This window comes from Agelaius phoeniceus, chromosome 6, assembly GCF_051311805.1.
Source record: "Agelaius phoeniceus isolate bAgePho1 chromosome 6, bAgePho1.hap1, whole genome shotgun sequence".
In the NCBI taxonomy this organism is placed as follows: domain Eukaryota; kingdom Metazoa; phylum Chordata; class Aves; order Passeriformes; family Icteridae; genus Agelaius; species Agelaius phoeniceus.
Genome location: NC_135270.1, coordinates 48,957,833 through 48,972,018, shown reverse-complemented (window position 1 = coordinate 48,972,018; position 14,186 = coordinate 48,957,833). Strand labels below are relative to the sequence as shown.

The following is a 14,186-nucleotide window of genomic DNA, read 5'->3' as shown; positions in this document are numbered from 1 at the left end:
TTTGTGCTCATGTCACATTTCCAGAGGAGTGAGGACTTCATTTTGATTGGGTTTGGAAGGGAAAATTTTCTGTGAGGAGCTACTGTGCAGAGGTGGAAGTCATGCACTGAGGCAAAGTCTACCCTAATTCAGGATGTGTGACAGCAACCACTGAAACTGAATAAATTCCTCCTGAAAGGGGAAATATAATCTTGGTAGAATGATCTCAAAACAGCTACATCTTTCCATCAAAGAAGTATTTAGGCAGCAATGTTAGTAAGGAATAATGTATATCATATTCATTACCCCTGGGCATGCATGACATCCTGCACCTTTTCCCATACAAGTTCCTCTGGCTCCTCTCCTCTCTCAGGGTATTGTAGCCAAAGCAATCATTAGTTCTTGCAAAGGAAATTGAAACCATTTTTTCTTGTGGGAGTTTCTATATTCTCATTATTTGAAGGTGGGTTGTGTAGCAGGAGGCACAGGAGAGGTGCTTGTGGTTCTGGTGTTGGCATTTAATCTTTGGGACTGCCTGATGGAAGCACAGCATGGCAACCCTGAGTGCAAAGCTCTGCTCACTGGATATGATGGTAAAGGATGTGTACTCTAGCTCTGTGCACTTAGGGAAATGTGCCACTCAAAATACCTTGCTGTCCTTCTGCAGGAAAAACCTCAGACCAGTTGTAAGTAACAAGACAACAGTTAGAGGTAACTGGTGCACAAAGACATACTCTGTTCTGAGGCAAGGTATTATGAGGATTTTCTGTGCAGGAACTGTTACTACCAGAACTAGTCAGTATTTTTTTCCTTTCAGAAGAGCCACACATGTGCCAAGTGTTTGGATGCAGCAATGAGTCACCATTGGTAGACAAGGGCATGGGCAGCAGTTTGTGCTGGTGCCCATTCTCACCTTCATCACGTGAAGGCACATCTGTGGCAGCTCTGCACACAGTGAGTCATAACAAGCTCACTGGTCTCCTGGGATGCACAAACCAACTTTGTTTCTTCCTCCAGCCTCAGCTGCCAGATTCAGCTGTGTAGCTTAGTAGAGCTGAAGGGCTTAGTAGTGATGACAGGCTAATTAATTCAACTAATGGAAGTAGAGACAAAGGAAAGAAATTTTAAATGTGCTTTTCTAACCTGGCATCTTCTGGCTATTTTGAGGAAATATGAAGGGGAAAACAATCTTGATTATTATTCCATTTGCTTTCACATGGTCATCCTTCTTTTCTCCTCCCAGATTCAAATCTCTTCTACTGTGCCTTGTTTGTGAGACCCTAGCTGACTCCCCCCCATCAGCATGAGTTGGCCATTTCCATCACTTCTATTTAAAGGAACAGATCTAATATGCAGTGTCTGAGTTTGAAATCTGTCCCAGAAAATAGTGGAAATTTACATATTTATTTTTGCAGGTGACATTTGTAATCTATTGAAATGTCTCAGAGTCAAGCTGAAAATGCAGATCTGTAACTTTGTATGCCCCAGGGGAAATATTAGCCAATCTGATGCAATGCTAATAAATCATGATTGTTATTATTATGCTTTGGATGTGTTGTAATAAAGCCACAATATTGTTTTATTGGGAAAAAAAATCAACTCCCAAATGTATGATTTCATTTCTGTATAGTATTATTTCTGTAATTAAAATTCAAACTTATATGAGGTTGTCTCTGAGGATTTCACAGATAGTAATTAAATAAGGTCTTATTCAGCAGTCTCTATCCATATAAGTACTCCCATTCGCTTCCCATCTACAAGGAATTTTGGACTGTTCTCTGAAGTTAATACATTTGATTATTTCCACTTCACTAATGTAGAAAATGATGCACAGAGGAGTTAAATGATTTACTCAAGACAAAAGGGAGAGCTAATGGTATCTGAAAATAGATCTTCTGAAGCAGAGTCCCGTGCTTTTATTGGAAAATGGTGCATCAGCATTCATAGCAGCTTCAAATACATCAAGGGTGCAGAGTTTTGCAAGGAAGGCCAGAAACGTGGGAGGGAAGGGAATGCAGTGTGCCTGCTGTGAGTGGCATGGGGAGCCTCCTGCAATGTTCACAGCCCGTGGGACCTCGAGCCCCAATGTCTTTTCATAATCAAACAGGCCATCCTGGAAAACCCAGACACCTTTGCCTTTGCAAAGCATGAACCTGCATCACAGTATCAGCAATTTTTCCTGAGTTCAGTGATCAAGGGTGAGATATTGCCAAAAAGCAAGCAGAAGGGTTAAATGTGGGAGATGCTCATGGTTTTAAGCCAAGGCTAGTTACAATCTTGAAATAGTATCGAGGAAAAAAGCAATGGGTGTTGTTTAAAAGTCACAGAGGGTTGGCTGACATCTTGTCAAGGGTGTAAGAGTTTATCACACTCTTGGTGATGACATTCAGGGCTCCTTTTGTCTGTCACAGTAACTGCTGAATTACTTTAACTTTGGACAGAACAGTCCCAGCACTAGATATGAGGGGCAGATCATTTTTCAGACAGCAGGGAAGGAAGATGTGCCATGTACTCACCATATCATGCTGGAGCAAGATGGATTCAGAAGCAAGCATGGAGAGGAATGATGCTGGTCCTGAAAGACTCTAAAAACAAAGCATATTAGTTGAAAGGAATCATATATCAGTGGATGATATGGTCTTGCTATGTTTTTTCCCTCTAAGATTGCTCTTGCAAAGCCTTAGATGGGGGTGTTCATGCATTGACAGGGTGCCTTCAGTGAACCTGAGCCTCCACAAGGTACTCAGAAAGGGCTCCAGACCCACTTCCCTCTAGGCTTTATTCTCGGTGTGTGCAATGTTTTGCCATGGAAATGAGTGAAAGAGGAGCTGAAGGAAAATGCATAGGCATAACTTTGATATCCTATTATTATGGTTTCCCTTCATTCATTGTACTAGCTGGACAAACACATGGAAACCTTCCCAAAGTGAGCACTATTATTCCCATGACCCAGATGATCCAAGGGTCAGTTTTCCTATATGTGCCTGACTCTTTTCTAACCCATCCCTGGATCAGTGCTGTCTCCTCCTTGGCCAGGTTTCCTTCTTCAGGATGTGGGGAAGATGGGTACCACTTCACATTTATGGCCTCGAGAAGTCTGAGAGAGAGGCTATTGTTCACATTTAGGTGGTATGAGAGCAGTCCTTTTCCACTAGTAAGCTCTTAAAAATACTACTTGGAACAGGTTCACAAGTGCTGTTGTCATCTTTTGGAATCCTGAAGTCTCCAGCTTCCAGCCTTAAAGACGTATGAACAACTCCAAGACATCAGTAAATACCCAGTAATGTTTGGTTGTTTTGTTTAAAAAGCATCAGCTAAAACAAAAGTAAATGGAGGTCACTTCTCCCCAAGCAAATAAAACTCTCCAGGACAGCATATTTTACTTGAAAATTATATGGCAATTTTTTTCTTCTTTAGGTTCCAGAAACATATCCATATATGGTCTACTTGTCAGGGACAATAAATAATGATGTAATAGAAAGGTCAGCTTTGTGTCATTTAGCTCCAGGATGTTGATGAAGTGAAGTTCTTCAGATAATGCAACAAAGAAGAACTTCAGGATTGGTACAAGTTTCTGCTGTGCATCTTCAAACAGGAAATCTGAGATTGGGAACAACTTATATTTTGGCTTGTATTCGCTGATCATGGGGTGATCCAGAAATAAACTCCAGGCTTCAAAGTGAGCATGTTTCAAAGCTGTCCTGCAGTTGATCGAAACATCCAGGCAAAGCAGGGAGACAAATACCAGCGAGGATTTTCTGAATTAAGACTTAACCAAGGAGATAACCCATTTCAACCCTATTATTACCCTTTTATTTCAGAACAAAAAGGTAATGCAAATCTGCATGTTTTGAACTTATTAAGTACTTTCAATCTCTCAGTTCATTATGTCTATGCAAATATTTATTCCTACAGCAGTTTGTAACCTAACACCCTAACAGTCTTGGGAGCTTTGTGATTTGCTTTTGTTTGTTTTGGGCTTTGGTATTTTTTTCAAATATGCCATAAAACACTGTCTGTTGAACAGAACAGTAGCTCTGTCATTTCCTTATTTTCCTTTTACTCGCAGGTGGTGCCTGTATCTTTGTCCCTAGAATATCTTGCTCAGAAATCAATGCTGTAGCTACAAGATACTGAGGTAGAATGTAGCATGCAAGGCACAGTGTGAAAGAGGAAAGATTACATCAGCAAATAATTTCTTTAATTTTTAAATTTCTAGTTGGCTTGACATGAAGCTAATATTGCACTAATTTGTGTTTGAATTAATATGTTCTGAGGAGAAATAAGAGCTTGCAGGTGTATGATTTCCAGTAAAGAATTTGCACAGAATCATGATTTGGTGGCATCAGGGCATATGCCATGCTGATAGGTGACCTGTTTTGACAGCTGGGGCTGAACATGGGGATTTGTTTACTCAGAGGATTCCTTCGGGAAGCCTGGCTTTGCTCCTTCAGCACTGGGCTAGAACTTGAGTGGTTTGCATAAACTGTCACTACTAAGAATCCCTGCCTGTTGCCGCAGCAGGACAGCTGAGGTGTCATCCTTCTGATGTCTCAGCTCTGGCAGATCTGATGGGCACTGAAATCTTTCTGTTTTTAAAAAAATCATCTGCTTCCTTGTAACAGCTATCCAATATAATACCCTTGGAAAACTGCAAAGGTTTATCAGGAAACTGATCTAAAATGCAGCAAAAATGTGAGCACTTTAAGTGGTGCAAGTCAGTCTGGTTTCTGTTGCCCACGGAGGATCTGTGCTGAAAGGTGCCACAGTAAGAACTGAAGTAAGGCTCAGTTTGCTGGGAAAACGTCCAGCCTCTATGCCTTCCCCCATGTGTGCTCCTGCTGCTTTCAGAAGTAAAGACAAACATGTGGAAAGGCAAACACGGATCTGCAGAAGCAGGAGCTCAACCATTCCTCGCAAAAGGCAAAATGTGAAGCTGCTCCTCTTCTCTCTGTTTTGCAGCCCCCAAAGACTTGGTTATGTTTTCACAAATGTGGTTTATTGCACCCTGAGCCATAAATAACAAGGTTCTGTATTCAGTTACAAGCGGACTGGAATAAACTCAGCGCAAAGGCAGGCAAAGTCTGGCTCTGTTCCCTTAATGACCTTGTCACTTACCTGCCATCCTTCTCTGACAGAAATAAGTAATTCTGCTAATTCTGCTGCCTGGGATCTATTGAGGGGGGGGCTAAGCTTTTCTTTAAAGAAGTGGTATCAACGGGGACCAGTTGTTTCAAATGCTAATGGTATTGAATTGCACGGTTCTGCATGTTCAAAGCCAGCTGTAATCCTTATTTACGTTGCATCAGGGATCAGAGGCCCATTCTCCTAAGCAGTGTGTTGACAGAGCTTGTAGTCCGAACATAATAGCAACCTAATTGGGTTTGTCTCTGGCTTTTGCCATCGTGTAGGTGATTACTAGTAGTCCCCCTTGTGAGTAGTACCTTTGGTTTCAGAGATCTGCCAGGTACAGCTGCTCATCAACACAGGTTAGAAGGTCACAGCATGGTCCTTGCACAAGTATTTTATTTCCAACCTTACCTTCTGGTCACTGGATGCATCTAAGTTGCCTCTGTATGGCACAGGCCTGATTACACATCTGAATTAACTCTCACTTATATCAGGATGGCAAAATTAAAATCAAGATCAGACACTATGTGGAAATGGTGGTAAGTTTAGATCCAGAAGATCTTGTCAGACTGACTTACTAAATGGCAGCACAGACAGCAGAATCCCAAAACATGTCTCTGCCAAGACAGAGCACTACTGAAGCCATCAGACCTGAAAGGAAAGGGCTCTCTAATAAGTAATATGGGCCCTATACCCAGAGCTTTAAAAATCAGGTTCTGCAGTCCCAGTAGATGCTGTGTGCTACCTGTGTGTGAGGATGGGCTCTTGGGCTGCCAGAGAAATGCAGAGTATAGCCAAATGTTAAAACATTCCCCCAAGATCTGAAGTTAGGATGAAGAATAAACACAGCATTTAACTTTTAAATCTAATTCCAATACTTCAAACCTACAGTAAGCTTGTTTAGAGCAAGGAAATAGATTCAAGATGCATTTAGAAAGACCACTTTGGCCAGATCTTACTAATCCAGACCTGTTCAAATATTTCTAACAAGAAATATCGATTTTTTTTCATACCTTCATTACAGAAGGTGGAAAATATTTAGCTTATAGCACATTAGCCTAGTGAGCTTTTATAAGTCTGTGGTTGGCAGTTCACTGATGGCCTCAGATGGGGTAAACTTAGCCCTGCTGTGTCAGCTGAGCCAGGCCACTGCCAGGTGATGCCACTGAGTTTGGCTCAGGGAAAGAAGGGTAAACTGAACTAGGTTGTTGTGCATTGGCCTCCAGCCAAGGGCATGTGCTCAGCCTGTTATTGCAGCTCAGCTGTCTCACTGCAGTTTCTTACAGACATAACTCAGACCTGTGCCCCTGCCCTGTAGTCCTGCAGCTTCAAACAGAAGCATCCTGAGGTGGAAGGGGACGGTGGTGGCTCTGCTGTGCTCTTCTCTGCAGGGAGCTGTAGGGAAGAGGGCATGTGCCCTGCCTCCTGCCAGCCTCAGCCACAGCACACAGGCAAACTGCACACACACACTTGTCTGAGCAAGTGGAGGCAGCAGGGGGATGCAGGGACAGCTTTAAGCCCAACTAGAACACTCTCTGCAGGGGCTCAGGGCAGCCAAGGCTGTCCCTGGCTCTCAGTAAGGATCCAAAATCTCCTGCAGCCCAGGATGTGACCCCCACACCTTCATTGTGTCTGTGCAGTGCCATGGGCAGAATGGAAAGCTTTCTCTATTTTGAGCCCTATGAAGTTTCTCCCTGCAGGATGAGTCAGTGATGGGAGCTGCAGCCAACACTGTTGTTTCTGCACTCTATGGAACTCCTGTCAAAATATTTAGATTAGCGAGGCTCACCAACACGCAGGAGAGGTTCTCCCTTTTCTCTGCAAGTGGGTTGGACCCAGTTAACCCCTACAAAGGATAAGAGGATGAAATAGGAGTGATCCCCACAAATCTAAAATCTTCCCTTTTGCTCCCTTTGCCTTAAGAACGTATGAAACAAAAGGAGGGAGGGGAAGAAGGTCCAGAATGGGCCTTTATACCTAGATCCATTTGGGATGTGGTGCACAGCTGTATCAGTTAGCTCCTCTGTGCCAGGCTGTGGAGCTGTGTTGGCAGAGGTGTTCTGTACAGTACTTAAAGCCCAGTACAGTACTTAAAGCTCCCACAGAAGGCACTGCAACACCCAGCTCAGATCACAGCAGCAATGGATTCACTGCCATGAGAATGATGGCAATGGGACTGAGGGGACACAGAGGAGGGATCTGTCCCCGCCTGCACTGGTTCACATTGTCCTCAGAGGGGAGCAGCTTCATCTCCGTTCTTGCCTTCTCCAAGGATTCACTGTGCATCACCTCCATTAGGAGCTTAAGATCAGATCCTGCCCTCCCTGCTGACGGCTTTGTTTAGGTTTCTGAGTCACCACTGGGGCCAGGTCCCTACATTCAGGCACTGTAGTGCTGGATGCTGCAGACGACTGCTGGATGTTCCTGCCAGCTCCAGCCGGTGATTCCACACATCTGCAGCTCACCAGGCACCACGTGAGTTCCTAGGCTGAGACTGTGGGAGTACTGCCCAGCATGCCAGGGGCTCAGCAAGCCCAACAGCAGCAGAACTTCTGGACAAGCAAAGCTATGTTATGGTTCCTAGCCAGCTGCTGGCTGGAGAGCAGCCAAAGGCAGGTACTGGAGCAGTGGGGGCACAGGGAGGCTGTCAGCAGGGTGATTCCTGGGCTTGGATCTTTGGGACAGCAAGGGTCATAGCAGAACTGAGGCACCAACTGGAAAAAGGAAGCAACAGCAGTCATGACAGATCTGGCTGAAAATAAAGGGGAAAAAAACCCCGATAAACAAAAAAACCCCCACCAAAACTGGTTTGCATTATTTACAGCAATTGAAGGTTTTATTTTGGCATTTTTTATGGCTGTAAAATACATCCTCTGTTGTTAAAAGTCATAATGTCAGTCTGAAATCTGCTGGGCTTCCCTTTAACCTGAAGTCTTCCCACTTTTTCTGGAGTGGGCTTAGACCCTGAAGTGGCTGTTGATGTGGGAAATATCACCATGTCTGAAGCAAAAAGCCTAAATCCAAGATTTTAAGTTACTTGAGTGATTCAAGCTCTTGCAATTTCTTCAAACTGTATTTGGGGAGCTGCCATTTCCTCCAGGTCAGGACGTGGCTGTGCACACAGCAGCAGGGGCTGCTGCAGCAGGGCACTTTCCTGCTGGTGTGAGCCTTGTGGCCTGCTGGACCCCTCTGGTTTCACTGTGAGTGCCCAGGAAACCAGGCTGAGCTGGGTACTGGGTGGGGAGAGCAGCTGTGCAGGGCAAGGGAGCTGACAGCTCCCCTGAGGCAGCTCCTGAGCAGTGGGGAGCTGGGTGGTTCTGCTGGCCCCACGCTCATGGCCCTGCTGGCTGGCCCAGATCAGCAGGAGCTGATCCTGGGCAGAGCAGGGCTGTGAGGAGCTGAAGGCCAGCCCTGCTGTGGCACTGATGGGACAGGGACTGGCTGCCCCAGGGTGGGGACAGGGAGCTTTGCTGGCAGCCTCCCTAGTACACTCAGCCAGCCCCTCACCTCTCTGCTCCTGGGGAACATGTCCCCACAGTCCTCTCCTGCTGGGCCCCTGTCCTCCCCTGTCATGTCCCTGTCCTCCTGAGCAGCTTGTTCCCATTTCCCCTCACCCCAGTGCCCCTGTTATTTTACACAGTTCTTGCTCAGTGCTTATAAAATCAAACCTATTCTGCACTGGCTGTTATCTTCTTAAAGAGGCAAGCTTTTCCACCTCCTCCCATAAAATAAACCCTTAGCCCTTGAACACTGATGGCCAGAGTGCTCTCTGGCATCCAAATGAGATCCTGCTAGAGCATTGTACCATTCATGGTATCGGTACTTCCCTATCACTGCTGGAAATTCTGCAATATTTTGATTGTCTTTGCCTTTTAGAGTCCTGCAGTGGTGGTTCACAGTCATTCTGTGATTGCTGAGTGTGCCCAATGTTTCCCACTTCGCTCATTCCCATCTCACTCATGACCTTGAACTTTGTTCTGTGAAAAAGCAAAAAAATCAGAAGTGAAACAGACCAGTGTGGTGTTGCTCTCCTCGCTAAGTGAAACAAAGCCACTTCAAAGCATAGCTTTGTATGTTGCTTGAAGATCTCCAGATAAGGTGGAAAAAATTGCAAAGCCTCTTTGCACTTCATGGCGCAGAACCTGTACTTACAGAAAACCAGCAAAGAGAAAACCTCTTCCCTTAATTTCCTTCAATTACAGCAAAAAATAAAACAAACAAAAATATATATCCATTGGTCTTCTCCTAAATAAAATTCAAAAACTTGTCTCTTTAATCTTAAGGGGATTTCCTTTACCTATTTTTCTCTTGAGATGTGGTAACTAGAATAAGCAGATAAAAACTTGCCTTGCTTGCAACAACTCCCCCTTTTTAAACACCACCTAAACCAGTTATTTCTGTGTAATCGAAGGGAGATAGTTCACTAACTTTACATGCAGATTTTAGCTGATAATATGAAGGATTTTTGGTGAAGGATTTCTGAAGGGTTTTCTCGTCAGCCTAATTAAGTGGCAGATCCAAATGACAGTACAAGACAATTGAGTTTTTTTTCATTTTCCAGATTTTGATGATTACAATTTTCCTTCTACAGGAAAGCAAAGAATTATAAAAATGGCCACGACGGCAGCAAATACTCAAAGACAAACGATAGGCTGCGAGGAGTACAGTCTGTACAGCAGCCTGAGCGAAGATGAGCTGATAAAGATGGCCATCCAGCAGAGCTTGGAGGAGGACACAGCAGCTCAGCCAGTGGCCCAGAGCCCCCAGAAGTCGCTGGCGGCCCGTGCTGGTGAAGCGGCCGCGCCAAGCCGTGCCAGCCCACACAACCCTCCCTACCGCATCTACCCCTGGCAAAGGTGAGCGAGTGCCCCCGAGCTCTGCCCAGAGAGCCCTGCCCGGCAGGGGAAAGCAGGATCTGTGTCCTTGCCCTGCAGAGGAAAGCAGGATCCCTGTCCCTGCCCTGTGGGGAAAGCAGGCTCCCTGTTCCTGCCCTGTGGGGAAAGCAGGATCCCTGTTGCTGCCCTGTGGGGAAAGCAGGATCCCTGGGTCTGCCCTGCAGAGGAAAGCAGGATCCCTGTCCCTGCCCTGTGGGGAAAGCAGGATCCCTGTCCCTGCCCTGTGGGGAAAGCAGGATCCCTGTTGCTGCCCTGTGGGGAAAGCAGGATCCCTGTGTCTGCCCTGCAGGGGAAAGCAGGCTCCCTGTCCCTGCCCTGTGGGGAAAGCAGGCTCCCTGTCCCTGCCCTGTGGGGAAAGCAGGCTCTGTGTCCCTGCCCTGTGGGGAAAGCAGGCTCCCTGTCCCTGCCCTGTGGGGAAAGCAGGATCCCTGGGTCTGCCCTGTGGGGAAAGCAGGATCCCTGTGTCTGCCCTGTGGGGAAAGCAGGATCCCTGTCCCTGCCCTGTGGGGAAAGCAGGATCCCTGTGTCTGCCCTGTGGGGAAAGCAGGATCCCTGGGTCTGCCCTGTGGGGAAAACAGGATCCCTGTCCCTGCCCAGCAGGGGAAAGCAGGATCCCTGTCCCTGCCCTGTGGGGAAAGCAGGATCCCTGGGTCTGCCCTGCAGAGGAAAGCAGGCTCCCTGGCCGGCAGGGCAAAGCAGGTTCCCTGTCCCTGCCCATGCTCTCTAATTAGCTCTGCCAGGCGGCTCCTCTGCGAGTCTGTCATTAGTGTCAAAGCCAGAGCCTGCTATAAATCCAATGAGGTCAACAATCTACGTGCTCGCAGCGAGAGGAGGATTTGCTTGATGTTGTCTGTTTTAAGCAATAAAAAAAGGGGCACAGCCACAAGCTTTCATGAACAACAGAAGCCCTCCCAAAGCCAGCTGCTCCTTTCCCCCGCTGTATGCCAAGCTTAGGTTTTGTCAGAGAGGGAGCAAAGCATTTGTTATGAGAAAACATAAAAGAGGCACAAAACCCAGGTATATAAAACAGTGACACCTGACTACCTGTTAAATACTTCAGTTTTTAAAGGATGTGATTATTTCAGATCAGTCTGACTTCAAGCACACCATTCTTAACCAAGAGCAAATCCAGACACCAAATCGTGGCAGCATCCCCCTCCCCTACAATGCTGAGCTGTGGTCACAGAGACCTGCTGACAGTTTCAAACCCAGACATTGTTCCCCTTTCATTTTATAAAAGGCAGATTTCTCAAGGGGGATGGGGATAGATTCCAAAGTCACCTCCAAAGCAAGGAAAAATATCCTTTTAATCTTTTAAGTTACTTTAGTTTTCCCCTTTTTTAAGTTACTTTAGTTTTCCCCTTCTTAATAAACTGAGAGTTACTGAAGATCTGTTCCTCCTCCCTTTTCATAACTCGAGCACCCTCTGATGCCTTGCTCATTACCACCTGTGGTTGTTTGGTTTCCAAGGCTGGGAAATTGGGGACAATTTGATGAGCAGCTAGCATGTACATAGGTGTGGAATCAGGATGCTGTGTGGCCAGCAGTCCTGCTGCCACCAAAGGCTGTAGTTTCTCAGTGTGGTTACTGTGCACCTCTCCAGCCAGCTCTCCTATAGAGACCTGATGCACAGGAGAATAAGGATTTCCCTGGATGTTGGTCCTGTCCTCGTTGAAGGTCCTTTGACACCTGCTATTTTGGCAAAAAGCAGCATTAGCAGTTCTGTGCATCATCTGTCCTGTCTCAGCCCAGCAGTGTCCGACCTCTCCCCAGAGGGAAAACATTTGGGCTTGAAGCACCAAATCTGTAGCATTGCTGAACTCTTCTGCCACCTGGGAGAGCAGAGATGGAAACTGAGCTGACATCCAGCGGCTCTGGATCCTCCTCTGCCCCCACCTCTGACTTGTCTGCATGGCACTTTGGAGGTGACGAATGTCACCTCACCTCGCTTTGTGCCTGCTTCCTGTGTGGTGGTGGTAGGGTTAACCACACTGTTGTCTTATATGGTCATTTGAATCCCCTGACGCTTCCTCAGAGGGCCAAAAATAAACTCGAGCCGAGTGAGCAGCTGAATCCAGCGCAGAGCAAGCCGTGGCCATCTGCTTTTATTCAAAGCCCTGACCGGCAGGCTCGCTCTGTCTCTGTGCATGTGTGTCTCTGCTCCTGCCTCAGCATGACCTGTTTCTCCTACTCGGAGTATTTCTCCTTGTTTCATTCATGTCATCGCCACTCCAGATTGGCCCAGCAGACAGGCCGTGCTCAGCCGTCCAGCTCGGGGGCAGCCTGGGGGGTCAGGCGAAGGTGCGACAGCAGCCAGCTCAGCACATCCCAGCCCGTGTAAGTGTCTCCCTCTCCCTCTCCTGCTTTTCCCTGCAGCCACAACAAGCCTTGCTACCCACTCTCTCCCTGAGACATGTCTTCTGGGTGGTGATGGTGCCTGCTGGGGGGAAATGTGGTGTTCATCTGGAGGAGGTCTCACTGACACCTGCGCCTCACCCTCGCTGCACTCCTGTTCTTCCTTCCAACCTCCCCGCTGCCCCAGGCCATGCCTGTGCCCTTGCAAGTGACCCACCTCAAATATCCCTTGTTCTCTTCTCTCTCTTCATCTCTCTCCATCCCCCCAGTGCTCATGTCCTGGGGACTCTGGGTCAGTCAGAAGCTCTGAGGTGACAAGGACAACAGGGAAGGGATGCTTGCACTGTGGTTAATTTACATAGGCTGGCTCACTTATCAACAGGATAGATGAGGCAGGCAGATGCTGATAGTAACTGCACTGGTATTAAGTTCAGGGCTCAGCAATGGGCAAAAGTATTTTATAAATGCTCCCAAGATGCCATACCTGTTCCCAGCCATACCTGTGCTGTCCAGTCATACAGAGGAGGGCTTACTTGTCCAAGGAGGAAACTGTCTTGGCTGACTGATCCTCCTGGCCATGTTTTGCTGTTGGCAGAGGCTGCAAATAAGCTTAGTTGAACACAGTCATGGATGAGAAAAGCAGACAGTGGCCCAAGCTCTGTCCCAGTGCCTGTGTGTAGTGGAAATGTGTGGACCATGACAGGTTTATTACAGCTCTCTGCAGTGCAGAATAGATACATGCCCTTAGCTATCAGATGACAAGAGTAACATGTTACAGGAAACACTTCCCTGTGTCCTGCAGAAAAGCAACTCCCCACCTTTTCTATCTATCCAATAAAAATTTTGTTTAATCCATCTTACAAGTCCCTCCCTGGATGCAGGGACTACCCTTCTTCCTTTCTCCTCTCACCCAGCTCTACAATCTCCCCCACCTTCCCCTGAATCCTGGCTGATTCAGACTCTGTTCCTGGCCCTTCACTGGCATTGCACTCCCTGACCTTGTGAAAACCTCTTCCTGCTACAACATGAAGCCTGCCTTATCCCTGTCACCTGCCAGCTTCCCTTGGCCACACTGAAATCACATCCTCTCACTAGGTGCTCTGCACTCCCTGCATGCCTTTTTTATGCAGTAGAAGACTTGAGGGCAGGCTGTTCTTCTCCACCAGGTAGCTGCATAGAGTTCAATGTACAAGAAATTAGCCCTCCTCTGCTGCCAGGTAGAGCAAAAATATAGCTGGAAAGTCCTAGGAGAGCATGATGGCATGACTGGCATTTTTACAGCCTTAGTCTCAGATCTAGGCAGGGATGCTATTTGGCTTCACCTGTGGAAGTGGTGTTCCTTCATCCTGCCTGCATCTCTCCAGACTGTCAGGAAAAGAAAGAGCTTCTTGAACCTTTCCATGCTCCACTGAACCTCTTATTCAACTCTCAGAATTGACCTCACCATACATCTCATCTGCAAGGGGTATTTATTATCTTGCCTACTGGTCTTCGAAATGCAGTAATTCTTTTGAGTTGCCTATAAGGTTAAGATTTGCTCATATCTTCAAACTTCCTCCATAGTTTTAATGCTAGTATTTTCTATAGCTGATGAAATCCAGGCAGCAGAATGTGGTGGGTTTTTGTAACAGCCAACTATAAGTCAGGCAGAAAACAAGGATTTCACATGGAGATTCATTAAATCTTCTGTTCTGATCTGGAATTTTCTTGGCTAAAGCATCCGCAGCCTGGTCCAGCAAACCCCCTCATCTTACTCAGGAATCATTTAAGGTCAAGGAACCCAACAGAAGTTTGCTTCTTTCAATATCTGAGGGCTTAAGCAGAATA

The 14,186-nt window shown here is 46.6% G+C and overlaps 1 protein-coding gene across 1 annotated transcript in view; it reads left to right on the top strand.

Moving 5' to 3' along the window:
• Positions 1-3,698: 3,698 nt before the first annotated feature.
• The window catches only part of ASB2 (ankyrin repeat and SOCS box containing 2), a 29,513-nt gene continuing 19,025 nt past the window's right edge, over positions 3,699-14,186 (top strand). Inside the window, exons 1-3 of the mRNA XM_054635709.2 lie at positions 3,699-3,809; positions 9,701-9,965; positions 12,240-12,341. Of these exons, the coding sequence (XP_054491684.1) occupies positions 9,721-9,965; positions 12,240-12,341 (347 nt within the window). The 5' untranslated portion in view covers positions 3,699-3,809; positions 9,701-9,720. The remainder of the gene's footprint in view (positions 3,810-9,700; positions 9,966-12,239; positions 12,342-14,186) is intronic.